General features: G+C 44.8%; 1 protein-coding gene across 1 annotated transcript in view; it reads left to right on the top strand.

The window, feature by feature from the left end:
- LOC120531884 (nuclear factor erythroid 2-related factor 2-like) overlaps positions 1-21,248 on the top strand; it is a 64,817-nt gene extending 43,569 nt beyond the window's left edge. Inside the window, exons 2-5 of the mRNA XM_039757711.1 lie at positions 10,209-10,469; positions 10,569-10,655; positions 13,097-13,270; positions 19,513-21,248. Of these exons, the coding sequence (XP_039613645.1) occupies positions 10,209-10,469; positions 10,569-10,655; positions 13,097-13,270; positions 19,513-20,733 (1,743 nt within the window). The 3' untranslated portion in view covers positions 20,734-21,248. The remainder of the gene's footprint in view (positions 1-10,208; positions 10,470-10,568; positions 10,656-13,096; positions 13,271-19,512) is intronic.
- The last annotated feature ends 604 nt before the right edge of the window (positions 21,249-21,852 follow it).

Raw genomic sequence — 21,852 nt, 5'->3', positions numbered from 1 at the left:
AATAACTGGTTGGGCCACCCTTAGCAGCAATAACTGCAATCAAGCGTTTGCGATAACTTGCAATGAGTCTTTTACAGCACTCTGGAGGAATTTTGGCCCACTCATCTTTGCAGAATTGTTGTAATTCAGCTTTATTTGAGGGTTTTCTAGCATGAAGCGCCTTTTTAAGGTCATGCCATAGCATCTCAATTGGATTCAGGTCAGGACTTTGACTAGGCCACTCCAAAGTCTTCATTTTGTTTTTCTTCAGCCATTCAGAGGTGGATTTGCTTGTGTGTTTTGGGTCATTGTCCTGTTGCAGCACCCAAGATCGCTTCAGATTGAGTTGACGAACAGATGGCCGGACATTCTCCTTCAGGATTTTTTGGTAGACAGTAGAATTCATGGTTCCATCTATCACAGCAAGCCTTCCAGGCCCTGAAGCAGCAAAACAACCCCAGACCATCACACTACCACCACCATATTTTACTGTTGGTATGATGTTCTTTTTCTGAAATGCTGTGTTCCTTTTACGCCAGATGTAGCGGACATTTGCCTTCCAAAAGTTCAACTTTTGTCTCATCAGTCCACAAGGTATTTTCCCAAAAGTCTTGGCAATCATTGAGATGTTTCTTAGCAAAATTGAGACGAGCCCTAATGTTCTTTTTGCTTAACAGTGGTTTGCGTCTTGGAAATCTGCCATGCAGGCCGTTTTTGCCCAGTCTCTTTCTTATGGTGGAGTCGTGAACACTGACCTTAATTGAGGCAAGTGAGGCCTGCAGTTCTTTAGACGTTGTCCTGGGGTCTTTTGTGACCTCTCGGATGAGTCGTCTCTGCGTTCTTGGGGTAATTTTGGTCGGCCGGCCACTCCTGGGAAGGTTCACCACTGTTCCATGTTTTTCCCATTTGTGGATAATGGCTCTCACTGTGGTTCGCTGGAGTCCCAAAGATTTAGAAATGGCTTTATAACCTTTACCAGACTGATAGATCTCAATGACTTCTGTTCTCATTTGTTCCTGAATTTCTTTGGATCTTGGCATGATGTCTAGCTTTTGAGGTGCTTTTGGTCTACTTCTCTGTGTCAGGCAGCTCCTATTGAAGTGATTTCTTGATTGAAACAGGTGTGGCAGTAATCAGGCCTGGGGGTGGCTACGGAAATTGAACTCAGGTGTGAAACACCACAGTTAGGTGATTTTTGAACAATTTTGAACAATTTTCTTTTGGGCAATTACTTTTTCACACAGGGCCATGTAGGTTTGGATTTTTTTTTCTCCCTAAATAATAAAAACCATCATTTAAAAACTGCATTTTGTGTTTACTTGTGTTATATTTGACTAATGGCTAAATGTGTTTGATGATCAGAAACATTTTGTGTGACAAACATGCAAAAGAATAAGAAATCAGGAAGGGGGCAAATAGTTTTTCACACCACTGTATTTCTTCCCCTGAATTTCTTCATCATTCCTCTTGAGTTGTTTTTTTTCTTTCCTTCAGTGGCACCCAAACAGAAATGAAATGTCAAGTGAGGGAGCCACCAGAAGACCAACTAAGTCAGGGCCTCCAACTCCAACCAATTGCTTACAGCGTCTTATTGTTAATTAAATTCGCTCTTTAATTCCATGGCTTGTTGCTGCTCTCATTGTGCAATTGCAGACATTTCTGAAACTGTTGATTTTCTCTTTTCTAAGAGCTCTGGTCAAATGTTTGGGGACCTGAGCAGATCAACTTCCCTGAGACCTTCACCTTTTTATGATAGACACAGTGTGCTGGTCCTGCTTTGGCTCATTTTATATCTCATTATTGTCAGTCAGTCAGTCATTCATTATCCAACCCGCTATATCCTAACTACTGGGTCACGGGCTCTGCTGGAGTCAATCCCAGCCAGGCAGGAACAAATCCCCGGGCAGGGCGCCAGCCCACTGCAGGGCACACACCAGGGTAAATTTAGAATCGCCAATGCACGTAACCTGCATCTTTGGACTGTGGGAGGAAACCCACGCAGACACGGGACTCCTTACTGCGAGGCAGCAGCGCTACCCACTGCGCCACCGTGCCACCCTATCTTATGATTGTTTAGCTGCTAATTAAGGAAAAAGAAACAATTAATGGATGTGAGTCTTCAAGAGCAAGTCAATTAAAATTGGTTCAAAAGAAGGTAATTAGCAACAAAATCAGGTCACTCATTAAGAAAAGGGTGAGAATGAAAACCTGCAGCCACTGTGGCCCTCCAGGACCGGAGTTTGAGTCCACTGGTGTAGATAAACATAAACGTGCCGGGGGACGATCCGCTGATGCTGGTACCTCATTTTCGGTTTCCGTCTCCAGATCACTTTCATCCAAATCGGAGTCTGAAGATCCCAGTCTGATTCAGCGATAACACGCAAAACGTCGTCCTCAGAGTATTTTGCTTTGCACGTTCACTTCAGTCACTCGTCAGAGGTCGATGCCATTTTAGAGGTTGTTTGCTCTTCGCTCATCAGGCACGTGCAGGTCAGGAGCTGAGGTCAAATCAACAAGGCTAACTCGGACTAAAACAAAACAGTGAGATTTGTCACAGATTGCAGCTGATTACCGTCCTCTACCCCTGAGTAACGACAAAAGTCGACATCCGCCCTGAAAGGGTTAATGTGATGAGAGAAGTCGCAAAATCAATCGGAATGTTCAAGCAAAAAACCTAATCTAAATCCGTTAACTAGTTCTCTCTTGAAAAACAGACAGACAGACGTTGGATTATATATATCGGGGTGCTCTCATCTGTGAAAAGCACAGGGCGCCAGTGGTGGAGCTGCCAATTCTGGTGTTCTATGGCAAATCCCAATCGAGCGCCACGGTGCCCACTAGAGGACGTCGGGCCCTCAGGCCACCCTCATGAAGTCTGTTTCTGATTGTTTGGTCAGAGACATTCACACCAGTGGCCTACCTGCCTGCTGGAGGTCATTTTGTAGGCTCTGCCAGTGCTCATCCTGTTCCTCTTTGCCCAATGGAGCAGATACCAGTCAGTCCTGCTGATGGGTTAAGGACCTTCTACGAGGGGCCCTGTCCAGCTCTCCTGGAGGAACTGCCTGTCTGTCTCCTGGAATCTCCTCCATGCCCTTGAGACTGTGCTGGGAGACACAGCAAACCTTCTGGCAATGCCACGTGGTATTGATATGCCTGGAGAAGTTCTCTGTAGGGTCCAGGTATGGCCTCATGCTACCAGTGGTGACACTGACCGTAGCCAAATGGAAAACGAGTGACAAACCAGATGAGGAGGGAAAAATGTCAGTGGCCTCCCTCCATTTGTTAACCCATTCATTCCTGTTTTGGGGGGTCCTCTCATTGTTACCCCTCTAGTGCACCAAAGCAGCTGAAACTGATGAACAAACCCCTCTGCCAGTTAACTGACCAGATCAATAGCCCACAAGTGTCATTGACTTGATGCTCTACTCTCATTAAAAAGGGGTCCTTTCATTTTTTGAGCAGTTTATATAGAAAGGTTATCTCCTGTTGCATTCTGCTGTGTACTTGTAATATTTCTATTGTTTTAAGGATGACTTGTGTTCTGTTCTTTCTTTTGTATTGTATTCACCCCCTTTTTTTGACACCCACTGCATGCCCACCCTACCTGGAAAGGGGTCTCTCTCTTTGAATTTCCTTTCCCAAGGTTTCTTCCATTTTTTGTTTTTCCCCTGCAAGGGTTTTTTTTTGGGGGGGTCAAGGTTGGGGGGCTGTCAAAAAGTCAGGGCCTGTTAAAGCCCATTGTGGCACTCCTTGTGAGATTTTGGGCTACTATACAAAAATAAATTGTATTGTATTGTACTGCGGTGGGCTGGCACCCTGCCCAGGTTTTGTTTCCAGCCTTGTGCCCTGTGTTGGCTGGGATTGGCTCCAGGTGACCCCCGGAGACTCTGTAGTTAGGATATAACAGGTTGGATAAAGGATGTATTGTATCGTTGTCATGTCGGAAGGTGAATGACCTACCCGTCTTTGGCTGGTGTTCCTCCAGAATTAGGGTGTGCACCCATTTTCCTTTCAATCCTGACCAATGGCCCAGTCCCTGCTGAAGGGAAAGACCCCCACCAATGCACAATGCGGCCACCGCCATGGCTTCACAGTGGGTATGCTATGGGCCGTGTTTGCTTTTCTGCACTTGGAGTCCAATCCATTTTTGTCTTTTCTGGCCCAAGAACATCAGGGTAAGGGCCTTACTCAAGAGCCCAACAGAGAAGAGTCCCTTTTGGAATTTACGGGATTCGAACTGGCAACCACTCCTCAGAGCCTCAGAGCCACCACTCCGCCTGTGGGTGTGTGTGTGTGTGTGTGTGTGTGGTCTGTATAGCCGTCTGTCGGTCAAATCGCAAAGTTTCTGTTATATTCCATTTGGTAAGGCATTCATAACAGCAGTGCTGATATTTGTGTTGTGCCATCTGTTGGAATGAAAAATTCAACACATCTTATGACTACATGAATTACAAAATAAATTCCAAAAGAAGGCGCACTGCAAATGTTAATGCTAAGTAAGGTCTGCGTTGATTCCTTATATTTCATGTATATGTCTTAGACAGATCGCACAGCTAGTAGTATACTAAAACACTAAGGTGTAATTTCAAAACTGCACTTGCCTATTTACACTCAGAGTTCAAGGTCCTATGTTATTTACAAACTTTACTAGCAGAAACTGCAGAAAAGAGCTGCATTAATATTATTAAGTTACTTAATAAAGGAAAAATACACTGCACACGTCACAGGTGGCTGCACAGGACTTTGATCAGGTGCTGGTGTCACAAAACACAACCACAGAAAACTGCAAAAGAAGGCAGAGATTAACAATCATAGCAAATCCACTAGATGATAGATAGATAGACAGACAGATAGATAGATAGATAGATAGATAGATAGATAGATAGATAGATAGATAGATAGATAGATAGATAGATAGATAGATAGATAGATAGATAGATATGGCACTATATAATTGCTAGATAGATTTGAAAGGCACTTGTGAAAGCTGGCCCGGACACACACAGACGGACAACATATTGTTTATCACCACACACTGTTTATTTACACTATTTACAATGTTTTGTGCTCATGTGCACCCCCAGTGCCTCTTGCACCGATTTCCCCAAAGTCCAGGGCTCACAGTCCTTGTGCCTTTCCTCTGGCCGCCTCCAGTCCTCTCTCCAGCTCTGCCAACTGCCTCCCAACATCCACCAATGACTGGTGGGAGGCGGCCCCTTTTATGGGAACCCGGATGGGCTCCAGCTGCTTCCTGGCAATTAGACTTGGCCACACCCCTGTGTGGCAGAAGTGCCGGCTGCGCACCCGGAAGCCGTCCAGGTGTCCCCTGTCATCTTTCCACACCAGGAAATGCCGGGCTCCCGGGATAAACTGGCATCGGGGCGCCGCCTGGCGGTAGCCATGGGTCCCTACAGGGCTGGGCTTCCAAGCCCTCTACCCGAGGCCCCCAACATAACCAGGACGGACGCCCCCTTGCGGTCTGGAGGAGGCACCTCTTGGGGGACCACACACTATATAATAGATAGATAGACAGATAGGTGAAAGGCACTATATAATTGATAGATAGATAGATAGATAGATGGATAGATAGATAGGTGAAAGGCACTATATAATTGATAGATAGATTTGAAAGGCACTATATAATAGATAGATAGATAGACAGATAGGTGAAAGGCACTATATAATAGATAGATAGATGGATAAATAGATAGATAGGTGAAAGGCACTATATAATTGATAGATAGATTTGAAAGGCACTATATAATAAATAGATAGGTAGATAGATGATAAAGGAACTATATAATGGATAGATAAGATAGATGTGAAAGGCACTATATAATACTCAGATAGATAGATAGATAGATAGATGTGAAGATGTTAAGTTGAGAATTAACATGCAGCATTACAAACAAACAAATACACTGACAGGTACAAATGTAACACAATTCACACAAAACGACTCACACAAACTTAGCCAATCAGTGTTGCCCCGATTCCTTCTTGTGTGTGCGATCAGATGGCAGTTGACTGTGTTTTTAAAATAAAAGAGCGATAAATTCACTTGTGATCGGGTTGATCAAAACACAAACAGAGGTGTCGAGAAACGAATGACAGTGGCCAGTGAGACCGATGGTCAAACGTCCTAGTTGTCCACTACTAAAGTGACACACACAGTTGGCCGTCCTCTCAATGCGTGTTCTAATTTTGATGAATTTTCTGAAACAGCAGACACGTGATGTCAGATAACCTAAACTGCGTTTCTGTTCATATGGTGACCACTGCAGAGTGAATGCACAACAACAGCATACAGTTAACAGAGACTGATGTGATGAGCCTCAGTGTGCGCCATTAGCCGAGCGTGTCTTCTGTTGTTCACTCTCGTGTCATCATTTCCAAGTAGTTTTTCAGTTAGCTACACAAACACAAGTGTTGTCGACCCTCTGTGAAATTTCTTTTCCGTGTCACACTCATGGGGTGTCTATTGATACTTCTGGTTCGCTTGAATGTTTACAGTTTGACATGCAAACCAAACTAACTTGAAATTGAAACAATGTAAGGAAACAGCCCCCCAAAGCAGACGGCCTTGGAGTGCGAGACACGCCTTAAAAGGCTGTCCCCGTCTGGATGAGCACTGGGGATTGCATGGGGTGCCCAATGATGGGCTGGCATCCCACCCAGGATTGGTTCCTATTTGCTGTTGGGATATTCTATCCAATCACTGCACCCCCTTGCTTTGCCCCCCACCCATCTTTCTGCTACCCATAATCTATATTAAGCGTTTTCATGAAAAGGATGCCACGCAGCAGATGAGTTTATGTGTTTCATTTATTGCTTGCTAGTTTTATTGAATTGTTTTATGGGATTTCTTCATACTTGGTGGGCAAAAGAAAAGCAAACAGAAGAAGAGCCATGTGCTTCTCTCGTCACTCCCCTGTAAGACTTCCGTGATTGTCTGTACTGTAAATGTGGAGTATCAGGGAAACCGCTGCCAGCTGGACAGGCGCCCACTTCCTCTTGTATTTCTCATTGGAATAAATCCAATTGAGTTACACAAGGCTTTATTCAATAGGGGAATTTTTTTTTGGTCACAGGTTGTATTATTTTTGATGTTATTCTCCCAGACCCCCATGTGATTCACATTGTGGCTTGTTATTCAATGAGTCTGGGTGGTGATGAAATTCTTCCGCTTTGTGTTACGGAGGTTTAGGAATGGCTTCTTTGGTGGAAGCCGCATCACTGCATTCCTAATGATAAGAATTAAAGAGGTGAATGGAGGCGCCCCAGTGCACCCCCTGCCACGATAAAGAGAAGTCGAGGTGGGAGTTCAGGGCACCACGTCCTCCCTGCTTCTGCCCTGATGACTTCTTTTAAGGTCTCCTGTTTTTATGTGCTTTGTCATTAAACAAAATGGCATTTGAACCAAAGCACTGAAGAGTTTTGACCGTTCTGAACTTCCTTCCTCATCGTTGTTTCTGTCTGCGTACTTCTGTACTGTCGCAGTCTAAACTCCAGCGGGACATGATAAACGTCTTCTGGCCGCAGCCAAGAAACCCAGCAGGGCCACCCAACGTGACTTCAGCAGGCCTGGACATCTGTGAGAGCTGGTGGGAGTACCACTAGAGGAGTGTTGCCACCTGGGGCATTCTGGGATCACCCAGCTCTACAAGGCAGTCTCCCAGCATCCCTTGCATTATGTCCTCCCAACTGGAAAAAGGGAACACATCTTACTCCAGTCTCCTTCATGTGGCCCACAATTGGGTGTCTGCCTGGTGCGCCTCGCCATCTCACTGTACTGCACACCACTTCCCTTTCTTGATAGCATAAAGTGGGCATTGAAGCAATAAACCCCCTCGTGACGTCTCGATTGTGCCGAAGCTTGTGGTCTCCTCAAGTCCCTCTAAGCACATTTTTTATCTTGTCAGCTCAAGTGAGTGTCATGGGGGAAAGGTGGGGGTTGCTGGTTAAAGTGGAAAGCTGATTGATGTTTACTTCCATTTGCGAAAATCCTGGAAGGCGAGTGCCGTACTTTTTTTAAATGTTTCTGTTATCGGAACTTTGACTTTATCAGTGTACTGCGCAATTCTAGCTGGGACACCCCATCCATCTGCCTGAAGGAGCTTCATCCACTCCTGACATGATGCTAGACCACCCTTGTCCATTACATTAGATAGACATGCAAGACAGTAAATAACAGAATAATATCTATCTATCTATTATATAGTGCCTTTCACATCTATCTATCTATCTATCTATCTATCTATCTATCTATCTATCTATTATATAGTGCCTTTCACATCTATCTATCTATCTATCTATCTATCTATTATATAGTGCCTTTCACATCTATCTATCTATCTATCTATCTATCTATCTATCTATCTATCTATCTATCTATCTATTGTGGAGACTGGCCCGGACACAGACAGGCGATCACTGCTGGTTCAACCACCAACACATGTTTATTCATATTTACAAGTATCCAAAACCCACAACCCAGTGCCCAATGCCCAGTGCACCAATCACCTGTCAAGTCTTGGCCCCTCAAAATGCGTTTACTCTTCACCACCTCACTCCTCTCCTTCAGGCTTCATCCTCTTCCACCCGACTCCAGCTATCGAATGGAGGGAGGCGGCCCCTTTTATCTTCACCCAGAGGCACCCAGGTGCCTCCCTATGAACTTCCGCTGGCACTTCCTGGTGTGGCGGAAGTGCCAGCTGAGCACCCGGAAGCACTCCGGGTGTCCCTGGTATTCCTTTCCCCAGCACTTCCGGGTGTGGTGGAAATGCTGACGTCCAGGGCTTCACAGGCATCTGGGCGCCCCCTGGTGGTGACCACGGGTCCCTATAGGGTTGAGCTTCCATGCTCTGTTCCCGTGGTCCCCATACCAACCAGGGCAGCTGCCCCCTCGAGGTCCGGAGGAGGCGTAATCCCTCTTCTGGTCCTTCCGGGCGCCCCGGCTGGTTACCGCCCCAGCCGCTAACCACACTATCTATCTATCTATCTATCTATCTATCTATCTATCTATCTATTTATGTATTATATAGTTCCTTATCTATCTATCTATCTATCTATCTATCTATCTATCTATCTATCTATTTATGTATTATATAGTTCCTTATCTATCTATCTATCTATCTATCTATCTATCTATCTATCTATCTATCTATCTATCTATCTATCTATCTATCTATCTATCATATAGTGCCTTTTATCTATCTATCTATCTATCTATCTATCTATCTATCTATCTATCTAATATTCCGTTTCCTGTCAGTGGTAGTCTAATTACCTTCATTGTCATTTTGGCCACATTCCCCCCCAACACTGTTACCATGTCCTTTCAGTTTCCAACATTTCCTCTGACCATTCCCAGTGTGTGGAGCCCCTCCAGTTGGTTATTTGATCTTCTCTTTTTGCCTCAGCTGTGACTGTTTTTATTTCTTTTATTTTTTTTACTTTATTTACTGCACGTAGACTGTGTAGTCCATCTTGATTTTACCGTCTGCTTAGATGCTTCAGGTCTCTTTAAAGCTCCATTGTGGAATCAAATCCTTTCCAGAAATGGTGAAAGCATGTGTGTACTATTATGTGTCTGTGTGTTTTTGTGTACTAGTGTGTGTAAATCACTATGTGTGTGCGTGAGTGTGGATATCGGTGTGTATTTGTGTTTCAGGTGGGCTCCTGGATTTGCGTGTTGCATGCCGCTGTATGTTGATGTGTGTGTGTGTGTGTTTCTAGACTCTACCTACCTACTTACCTACCTGCACGCGTATAGTAGATGTGACATACTGGTGGTGGTCTCCTCTCCCAGTAGGATGGGTGAGTGAAGGCCAGAGGCAGCTGATTAAATTTGCGTTTCTCTCTTAGGCCGGCGAGGTATCTGAGTGGGGAGAAGTGGCCGAATTCTCGACACGCGTTTGACTTCTTCAGCCCCGGACTACGGCGTCTAATTCACACGCGATAAGCAGCACTTTAATTACACAAGCGTGTGGGGTGTGAATAGAGCTTCTGACTTGGTGAAAAAGGAAGCAGGGCATCAATTATGCATGCATGTTTTAGGTTACAGCAGCAGCAGGAGCGGCACTGCACTGGCACTGGTCGCATAAGACCTGGAGGTGCCAGGAGGTCCGTCACCGTGCCAGCCTAGTGTTTGCCGCTCAGCACGCTTGGAGCGCGTACTCACCCACGTGTTTTTGCTTTTGTGTGTGTGTGTGTGTGTGTCACTGCAGGACATGGACCTGATCGACATCTTGTGGAGGCAGGACATAGACCTTGGTGCTGGGCGAGAGGTCTTTGATTACATCCATAGGCAGAAGGAGAACGAGCTCGAGAAGCAGAAGAAACTGGAAGAGGAGCGCCGGGAGCAAGTGCAGCAGGAGAAGGAGAAAGCCTGGCTGTCCCAGCTGCACCTGGACGAAGAGACAGGAGAGTTTGTTCCTCGGCCAGCTCCACCGAACAAGCCTGAGAGTCCCCCGTTGTCCAGCGAGCAGGTATGTGGGATGGGGTGGGTGGTCCGAGGGCATAAGGTTCATTTTTGCATGACTGTTGTGCCATTTTGAATTTACTGATACCCCACTGAATGTTTTCAGAATGTCCCAGATTCCGAGGAAGTCCTCTCCTTTGACATGTGCATGCAGCTCCTGGCTGAGACCTTCCCGCTGGTAGATGAAGTCCAGGTGAGTGAGCAGGGGTGGTCCCCCACCCTGGAATATGTATATATATATATATATATATATGGTCAGAGGATGTTTATTCCATATACACGTGTGTAGATTAATAAAGATGCAAGCATTGCAAATCCATGAGCAGGAGTGACCCACAAAAATGGCTACCCAGAGATACTGCATGCACTTTATAACAATTACGCAACAACAGTGAGGTCTCTACAAAGATATACAAGGCCAAATACAGACCCCCGGCCATGCACAGGCCTTGTAAATTCATTTGGAGTACACACAGGAGGGGAGATCCTCCTTATAAGTACACATGCATGCATACCCAGATAGAGAGTCACGCACACTTCACTCATTCGCTCACAACTACAAAATGTACACGACGTAGCACAGAATACACATGGCTGTACACACAACACGCCAGACAGTCGCCGGCATATACACTACCAGCTCACGTACAAAACCACCCACTGAATAGGGACGGGCGTGGACACCTGAGCACTCAAACGGCTCTCACCGCTCGATGTTTCAGCCAAACGGCCATCCAGACCCCGGCCACAGCTATCAGAGGGAGAGGTTGGTTAGTGCAACGGGCGCTGATAGTATGGCAGGCAGCGACACAGCGATGATGCATTAGGAAGAATTCCGGGTCCATGAATGAGAACTGTGTCAAGCGTACAGTATACGACATTATGGGGGTGTTAAGTGAATTTAGAAATGAACAAAGGACCTGGAAATGAAGCCAAAAACCGTAAAATCGGGAAAGGTCAAAACTCTAAACACTAAGCAAAAATCACAATCTCAATTGATTACATTTATATGTTTTTCTGAGTCATTTATAGCTTTTGATAATGCAGAACTGAATCCTGCTTTCATGTCATTTTAATTATGTTATACATTTTTCACTTTATTTTTTTTTTCGCCTCAACGCCAACAATTATAGGTGCTAGGGTCAGGTGGAACAGCCTCCTCCCAATAGTTCCCCCTGGTGGCACCCAAGGATCCCATCAAGGGCCACCCATCAGGACTACATCTCCCATAATGCCCTCCAGGCCTACAAATAGGAGTCCCACCGTGTCTGCTGCTACTTAGCATACTGGGGGAACACCTGGCCACCCAAAGGCCGTGTCTCTCTCTGCTCCTTCGATTATAGCGCCCTCCCAGCCGGGCAAGGGAACCACCATCCTGGCCAGGGTGCCAATCCATCCATGTGGTGCAACCATTTTGAGGACATCCTGGGCAGGTAAAGGTGGACCTTCGTTCCGGCCAGGATGCTAAACTATCTCTGCTTTCCATCACAACATGTACTGTACAAGAACAGGCGTGCATACAAACAGGAATACATAAGCACAACTCTCTCTCTCTATATATATATATAGTCATTACGCAATTAGCAATTTATAAAGTTTCTAATTGTATTTTATCTGTGAACTTGCTCCAGCACTCTGAGACTACACTTTTTTTACAAAAGTTATTAAAAAAATCAAATTAAAAGAAATACATTTAATTCACACTTTAAAGATTTTATAAATGAAAAGGAATAGCACTATATGACAGAAAGAGACTGATATCAACAGCATGATATTATAGACTGAATATACTGTATATAATATTGTGTTATGTAATAGAAAGACACTACAGATAGATATGAAAGGCACTATATGATAGATAGATAGATAAATAGATAGATAGATAGATAGATGGATAGATAGATATGAAAGGCACTATATGATAGATAGATAGATAGATATGAAAGGCACTATATGATACATAGATAGATAGATAGATAAATAGATAGATAGATATGAAAGGCACTATATGATAGATAGATAGATAGATAGATAGATAGATATGAAAGGCACTATATGATAGATAGATAGATAGATAGATAGATAGATAGATATGAAAGGCACTATATGATATAGATAGATAGATAGATAGATATGAAAGGCACTATATGATAGATAGATAGATACATAGATAGATAGATGGATATGAAAGGCACTATATGATAGATAGATAGATAGATAGATAGATAGATAGATAGATAGATAGATAGACATACAGTACAAGGCACTATATTATAGAGTGCTATTTGCACTATATTATAGATTGATAGTGTTAAGCACTATGTGAGAAATAAAAGCAAAAGACACTATATAATAGCAGATAGTAATGAAAGACAATATTAAAAGAATGATGAACAGGTCAATAGTGTAAGGCACTATTCACGGGATTGTTAGAAATGAAAGGCAATATAAAACACATAGGAAGGGCACTATATAATATTGGTCTTGTTTTTGCCTGATTCACTGTGGTTTCTGGGGTGTTGTACCATGACAGTACCCGTCTTCTCTTGGATATGCAGCAGAGTTGAGATGCCAGTAATGAGCTGACATTTGCTCTTGTGCTCATTTTTTCTTTCCCTTCCATTGTATCTTCAGGTTGCTTCACAGCCCCCAGCTCCAGAGCCCACCGAGGACAGCCAGGTCCTGCTGGCTCCCCTCCCGCCTCCACAGACTCAGGACCCTGTGCTCATGTCACCTTTTCTGGATAGCAAATCTGAACAGGATATGGAACAAGCTTGGCAGGAGCTTCTCTCCATTCCCGAATTACAGGTGAGGATTAAATAGGGAACTTAAAAAAAACCCCTACTAAAGTATTTGGGGGGTGTACAAGCCTCTCTTTGTGTCCCAGGTATTAAACAGGTGTGCCTCTGGTGATCATATTTCCCTTCCGTCTCATGTTTTAGCGCCAGGTCTTTTCTTCCCTAGCAGCAATCGGCTTAATTAAAAGCAGTTTGGCCTTTATTGTCAGGGTCGCATGGGAATTCATTATATCTTGGCACTGTACCCTCAGGTTATTTATAGCCCGCCATTGCCTTTTTTTTTTTTTTTCCTCATTAACTTCATCCTTGTTTACTCCTTGGCTTTCAGTAAGCATACCGAGAGAACTGACCGGAATCCAAGTGAGGTGACACACGTACTGTCACAAGTCCGTGAGCGCCACCCACCTCTGTGCCAACCATCCATGCATTCTTTAAGCTCCAGAGCAGGGGAAGCTGGAGCCAATCCCAGGAAAGCTTTGGGTACAAGGCAGGAACAATCAGACCATATCTGGGTGAACACACACACACACGCACACATACACACACACACACATACACACACACACACACACACACACACACACACACACACACACACACACACACACACACATACACACCCAACAAGGCCAATTCAGCTTCCCCCAGCCTGCATTTCTTTGGATTGTGGGAGAAAACCGGAGCACCCGGAGGAAACCCACGTCAAAAGGGGGGAGAACGAGCAGGGAGGACTGGCAGTATTGGAGAAGTGGACGGTGTATGTTAAAGCTAATACTAATCTAATTAGTCAATCCTTCAAAAATTGTATAGTGATTTTCATAGAGAGTATAATGAGTCTCTATATCATCATTATTAAAATCAATTTTCTGTAATTAGCAGTTAAAGAGTCTAGCCTGGCAGGGTCATGGCTGGAAATGAGCATGAATGGGGTGCCAGTCTGTTGCAGGGCAAACTCATGCACAAGGCAGGTCAGGTACCCATCGTGCACATCGGTGGGGTATCAGAGGAGTTTTAAAGACAATCCACTGCGACCCGGGGAGAACATGCACATTGCACATAGAGAAGGGACCGGGCATGGGATTCACACACGGACCTCTCAGAGGCGCTAAGCAGTCAGCTTTTAAAATTGTTCACTATTCAAATATCTGTTATATTATTGGCTCATGCCTCGCAGTTAGGAGATCCGGGTTCGCTTCCCGGGTCCTCCCTGCGTGGAGTTTGCATGTTCCTTGTGTATGCTTGACACGTGGGGTGGTATGGTGGCACAGTGGGTAGCGCTGCTGCCTTACAGTAAGGAGACCTGAGTTTGCTTCCTGGGTCCTCCCTGTTTGGAGTTTGCATGTTCTCCCCGTGTCCTCCCACAGTCCAAAGACATGCAGGTTAGGTGCATTGGCGATTCTAAAGTGTGTGCTTGGTGTGTGTGTGTGCCCTGCGGAGGGCTGGCGCCCTACCCGTGGTTTGTTTCCTGCCTTGCGCCCTGTGTTTGGCTGAAATTGGCTCCAGCAGACCCCCGTGACCCTGTGTTAGGATATGGCGGGTTGGATAATGGATGGATGGATGGATTATTGGCTCAGTCTTTATTTCTGTAGTTCTGCCTGAACTATTAAATATAATATGATATAAATGGGATAACATTCTCAAATCTGGATAACACAATTCAGGCTCTTGCCAGGGGGTGGAGCCTTTGCCAGCAGCCAGACACACCAACACACATATTCTGCACACACATGACTGCAGGGTCGTGGCACGCCACTTTGCAAAGAGAGGAGCTGCACGTATAGCCTGTGACACTTATTGGCCACTCAAGACCCTAATAGGTTTTAGGCTTCTCATGCCACCAATATGGACGGGCACAGTTTTAAAGAACCATCGGGTATCTGGGCCCCCAGGATGTAGATTCCTCATCTGGTGAACGTGACCAGGCCGTGTGCTTCAAAGTCTTTTTTTTTTTTAATGGCTCCTCTTGTTTCTCCCCGACTGAGAGGCAGGCGGAGAGTGAGCCCTTGGCACAGCTGTCTTTTACCCCCTCCAACACCCCCAATCCCAATATGGTGTTCCTTGTGGAATGCGGCACAGAAACAAGCAATATAACTTAATGACTTGCGCATGTGGAAAGACGCCAGCTTTGAAGTCTATCGGACAAAGCTGCCAACCTTAAGGAGATGGAGAGTTTCAAAGCGAGAAACTCAACTGACCTGAACAGCTGCCCTGGCGTGCGGGCTCTCAGAATCTCGAGGTAATAAAAAAATTTGATGAGCTCTGATGGGGCTGCATGTCACCTGCTGGAGCTGGGAGGCTCCACTCCGTCGGGTGTTTCCTACATGCAGGGGGCACTGTTCTTCTGCAGCCCCTTATCCCAGTGTCCCCGCCATACTAGTAGGTTTAGAGTGTCATTGTCACATTCTTGTTTGCCAGTGCTAATCAACATGCAACACATTGCCACTCTTTGACGATGAGAATTGGTGTAGGGGATGCCCTTGTAGTCCCTGGGCCCTCTGGACCTAAAGGGCCCATTCATTAGACCTCCAAAAATCCAGCCACAAAAATAGAGATTGAATTTTTGATAATTTTTAGGCTAAAGAAAACATTGAGAAACGAGTGTGTCATGTCGTGTGACGTTATAAATTACTCTGTGCCCACTACTAAGTCTGTGTGAAAATAGGACTGAATGACAGCGGTCGGCCAGTGCTTTCCAGACTGGGTGGGGTGAGATGAGTGTCTAGGAGCATGCTGGCTGGGGCTAGATGTCTGAGTGGCAGCAGTGTGTATCCTTGAAAGTCAGGAGAACCTGAAAAGGCGCTATATACAGTAAAACCACACAATTCAGTCCCTATCAGCAGGCAGTTGAAGATAGAAAAATTGTGAGGACGAGAATGTTATCATCAGTCCCTATCAGCAGGCAGTTGAAGATAGAAAAATTGTGAGGACGAGAATGTTATCACTATATATACTGATGATCCAAACCTTTATGACCACCTGCCTACTATGGTCCTTTGTGCGATGACCTGCAGTGGCAAGGAGTGGACAAGATCTCCGAAGTTGTCCTTGGTATCTGACAGCAGAACGTTATCAGCAGATCCCCTAACTCTTGGAAGTTGCGAGGAGGAACTGCCGTGGATCGGACTTGTTCTTCTCACACATCCCACCGATTGAGATCTGGGGAATTTGGAGACGAGGGTAACTCTTTGGAACTCCTCATCATGTTCCATAAACCATTCCCAAATAATTTGTGCAATGTGACAGGGCACATTATCATACTGAATCATGCAACTTCCACTCAGGAATACAGTTGCCATGAAGGGATGTATCTGGTCTACAGCGATGCTTAGGTAGAGGTGCCCAGGGTTTCCCAGCTGGTATGCCAGAACATTATGACAACCTGCCTAATATGTTGTTGCTCCTCCATATGCTGACCCACCACCGGCTTGTCTTCTATTCACAGTGCATCCTGGTGCCATTTATTGTCCGGGAGCATGCTGGATGGGGCTAGATGTTTGAGTGGCAACCTGTCCAAATCCTTTAAAAGAGAAGGGTTTGAGACAGAGGACAGACACTTTCTTAGGAACAAATAAATCTGACCCCTATGCAGGCATCAGTGCTTGGCTGTATGAGGCATGGACTCTTTATGACCTCTGAAGGCAAACTGTTGTATCTGGAAGCAGGATGTTAGCGGCAGATCCTCTGACTCCCGCCACCATGGATCGGACTTGTACATCCAGCACATCCCACAGATACTCAATTGGATTGAGATATCGGAAATTCAGAGGCCATTTTGAATGAAGACCTTGAACTTCTCATTGTGCTCCTGAGCAGCCCAAGCAGGGTGCATCAGGGTATATTATCCTGCTAAAAGATGCCACTTCCACTGGGAAATATCATTCCCATGAATGAATGTGCCTGGTCTGGAGTGATGTTTCAGGTAGATGGTACACGTCAAATCGACGTCAACACAAATGCCCTGACCTAGGGTTTCCAGAACATTGCTGAAAACAACACATTCCCTCCACTGGCTTGTCTGTCCTGGTGACATCTCTTCTTTAAGTAAACAACATACGTGTACCTGGCTGCCCATATGTTGCAACAAAAAATGGGATTCATTAGATTAGGGACCTTCTTCCATTGATGTAAGGTCCAGTTTGGACCTTCGTGTGCCCATTGTAGGCACTTTCAACAGTGGGTAGGGGTTAGCACGGGCACTCTGTCCCATATGCAGAAGCATCCAATGCACCATGTGTCACGACACATTCCTACTGTAACTGTCATTTAAATTAATCTGTGCCACAGTAGACCAGATGGCATAGCTTTCGTTGTCCCCTCACATTGAGAAGTCTTGCTTTATGGTCTTTCCCTCCTCAGACAGTAGGTAGACACCATGGCTGACTGGACCCGGTTAATGGCCCTTTCCAGTCATTCAGGCTGCCCAGATCTTCTGCATTCCCTACATGGACTACGAATACCTCATGTCAGCTTACCGCCCTGACCTTGACTTGTTATGGTATAGCTGACGTCATTCCTTTCAGCTTCTCTTCTAATAACGCGTAATTACTAGGGGACTCTGCCCCCTGCTTGCTTCGCTCGCCAACCCCCGGGCGGGCAATACGCACTAGCCTCTTTGCAGGTCTGCCGCTCGTGTATGGGGAAGTGGATGTACAATTTAAACAGATTGTTATTTTAATGGGAATTGTTACATATGCATCAACGCAACATATAACTGCCCATGATTGAATTTCATTTCTTTCTCTCTATTAAATAAGACGACGTTTTCGAATGTTTGTCTCTGTGATTTGTTAACTGTCTTTGCAAAAGCTATTCTAACGGGAAACGGTAAACGTTTTAATACGAATGGCATAACAAGATCTCTTTTGTTGTCTAATGTTATCCGCGGAAGATGTACTAAGTTACCTTTCTTGCATACATTCATCTTTCTTCAGTAATTCGTGCGTTGTAATCCTGGATGGTGTTAGCGGTTGTAGATATTCTTCGTGATATTGTAAGTTGATGTTTTCATCTTCCGCACGATCACCACTAACTGTTTCAGCAGAGTCTTTTGATGCGCATTTAACCAATTTGCCATGTAACCGATCGACAATTTTGGACGCACTTAACCAATTTGATGTGTAACCGATCAAAATTTTTCCCGTTAATTCGTTTGACTTCCTCGTTTCTCGGTGCTAAGATTGCCCGTGAGTGAATTTCGTTTCTTTCTCTTTAATAAATAAACTGACTTTTTCGAATGTTTGTCCCTGACATTTGTTAATTGTCATAGCAAAAGCTATTCTAACGGGAAACGGTAAACGTTTTAATACGAATGGCATATCAAGATCTCTTTTGTTGTCTAATGTTATCCGTGGAAGATGTACTACATTACCTTTCTTGCATACATTCATCTTTCTTCAGTAATTCGTGCGTTGTAAGACTGGATAGTTTTAACGGTTGTAGATATTCTTTGTGATATTGTCAGTTGTTGTTTTAATCTTCTGCACAATCACCACTAACTGTTTCAGCAGAGTCTATTGATACGCATTTAACCAATTTGCCATGTAACCGATCGACAATTTTGGACGCACTTAACCAATTTAATGTGTAACCGATCAAAATTTTTCCCATTAATTCGTTTGACTTCCTCGTTTCTCGGTGCTAAGATTGCCCTTGGGTGAATTTCGTTTCTTTCTCTTTAATAAATAAACCGACTTTTTCGAATGTTTGTCCCTGACATTTGTTAATTGTCATAGCAAAATCTATTCAAATGGGATACGGTAAACGTTTTAACACAAATGGCATATCATATTTGGTGTCTAATGATATCCGCGGAAGATTTACTACATTACCTTTCTTGTCACCTGTTAAAATTTTACGTGTCATTGCCGTGTAAGCAATCGACTATTTTCACTTTAATTCATTTGACGTCATCGTTTCTCGGTGCTAGGATTGCCCGTGTACTCATTTCTTCTGTTGATAACCTTGCGGGATGAAATTCATCAATAAGATTTGAACATAATACGTCTTCTTTTATTGGAAACTTAAAGAGAGAAACGTAAAAGTGTGTAAGAGCTGAGAGCACAGATACTGTGTCTGACAAAATATTCACATGAATGAGAGGTGAGAGGACCGTGGGCGTGGTTGAAAATGGTGGAGAGGAGGGTGGGACTTAAAAAAATCTCTTGGAAAAAGTCTTGTCTCAAGATTTTCTTTTATAATAGAGAGACTTTTTTTTTCTAATGAGTTCAAATGTCTTTTTTTTTTTTTAATTAGGAGTGCCTGAACATGCAGAATACAAGTTTGATGGATCTGCCCAGCTATGCAAACTCCAGCAAGCCTCAGGAAGTTCAAGATGCCAACTACAACTTCTATGTGGCCGAACCTCCAGACATGTTGAAAAGACCAAATACGGGCTGCCCAGCTGGCTTTCTCGGAGCTTATGATGGTCCTTACCCTGCAGGGTTACCACCTGAGCCAGTCAGCCAGATGACCGTAAATGCCTTAGATCTGAACGGGTCCTTCCTCTTCTATCCCGACCTGATGAACCCCAAGCCTAACAACAGTGAGCCCCTTGTGCCTGAAGTGGACGCATCCCTTACTGAAATCCTCAGCAACTCGCCAATGGATTTTGCCACCTTCTCAATGGATGAGCCGTTTACGGGCAAAACAGTGCAAGAAGGTCCCGATATCCCTGATTCGGATTCTGGAGTATCCATGGATTCGAGCCCAAAGGCGCCCTCTCCAGGCAACTCCTTAGAATCTTCCCTTTACAAAAGTGCGTCATTAACAACCAATGACTCGGACATGGAAGAGTTAGACAGCAATCCTGGAAGTGTCCAAGCAGAATATGCAGAGATGTTCCCAGTGTCCTACCATATGGATGAGTACCAGGTTCCTGTGACCACATCGCAGTCCACACCCTTATCAACCCTAAGTTCAGACGAGACAGACAGTGAGCCACCTGGAAGCCCGGGTTACCTCAAGACTCCTTTCACCAAAGACAAGTCGAGGAGCCGCCTGGAGGCTCGTCTCTCACGAGACGAGCAGCGTGCCAAGACACTTCAGATCCCGTTCACCGTCGACAAGATCATCAACCTCCCTGTGGAAGATTTCAATGAGCTGATGTCCAAACACCAGCTGAACGAGTCACAGCTGAGTCTGATCAGGGACATCCGTCGGCGGGGCAAGAACAAAGTTGCCGCCCAGAACTGCCGGAAGAGGAAGATGGAGAACATCGTGGGGTTGGAGTGCGAACTCGACTCATTGAAGAACGAGAAGGAGAAGCTGTTGAAGGAGAAAGGGGAGCAGCACCAAAACCTGCGGCAGCTCAAGCAGAAGCTCAACAGCCTCTACCTGGAGGTCTTCAGCATGCTGCGCGATGAGGACGGAAAGCCATACTCGCCGAGCGACTACTCGCTCCAGCAGACGTCCGACGGCAGCGTGTTTCTGGTTCCCCGGAGCAAGAAAGTGGAACTTAAGAAAGAGAAGAAGTAGGACAGCGATGGTCTGTCAACTGACTCGTTACGTTTCCTATTCTGTCGTAGTCATCTCGTTGTCCATCTCGTTTTTTTTTTTTGCGGAAGTCAGAAAGTCGAAAAAGGAAAAAACGAAAAAAAAAAAATTCTGCTGGATGGATCTTTGGAAGGGAATTGGACTGTGGTGGCCTCGCATTTCTGTATAGTTTACACCTACTGTATATAGACCTGGCGGCATAAGCATTGTTTTTACTTCTTCTAGAACTTTCTTTTGTACGCCTACAGCTTTTAGTCTAGTTTGTAAATAATTTCTATCTTATTTACAATGGGGGGGTGGGGGAAATCATAGATTTATATACTCGATATTTTAGGCTCCTGATCTTTGGTTGCACATTGTTGTACAGTTTCTCCGATTTATCTAAAAAAAAAATGATTTGTGGATCAATATCTCTGAACAATGACTGTAAGCTCTTTATAGCTGCTATGATTTTCTCACGTTTTACTACCGAAGAATAAACTCTTCATTTAATAAAAGGCCGAGTTGCATGGGCTTTATTTATTGGGGGTTAGGGTTATGTTTGGGGGGACTAGGGTTAGATTGTTAATGCCATGATAACCAGATTGTTTAATGGTGAGAGGATGCCTGAGGAGTGGAGAAGAAGTGTACTGGTGCCGATATTTAAGAATAAGAGGGATGTGCAGGACTGTAGTAACTACAGGGGGATAAAACTGATGAGCCACAGCATGAAGTTATGGTGAAGAGTAGTGGAAGGTCAGTTAAGAAGTGAGGTGATGATTAGTGAGCAGCAGGATGGTTTCATGCCAAGAAAGAGCACCACAGATGAGATGTTTGCTCTGAGGATGTTGATGGAGAAGTTTAGAGAAGACCAGAAGGAGTTGCATCGTGTCTTTGTGGACCTGGAGAAAGCATAAGGAGCTGTGGTATTGTATGAAGAATTCGAGAGTGACAGTGAAGTATGTAAGAGTTGTACAGGATATGTACGAGGGAAGTGTGACAGTAGTAGGAGTGATGGAGGTGGGATTACATCAGGGATCGGTTCTGAGCCCTTTCTTATTTGCAATGGTGATGGACAGGCTGACAGACGAGATTAGACAGGAGTCCAGGTGGACTATGATG

Source organism: Polypterus senegalus, chromosome 6, assembly GCF_016835505.1.
Source record: "Polypterus senegalus isolate Bchr_013 chromosome 6, ASM1683550v1, whole genome shotgun sequence".
NCBI classification, from domain to species: Eukaryota; Metazoa; Chordata; class Cladistia; order Polypteriformes; family Polypteridae; genus Polypterus; species Polypterus senegalus.
This window is presented reverse-complemented; position numbering and strand designations above follow the sequence as displayed.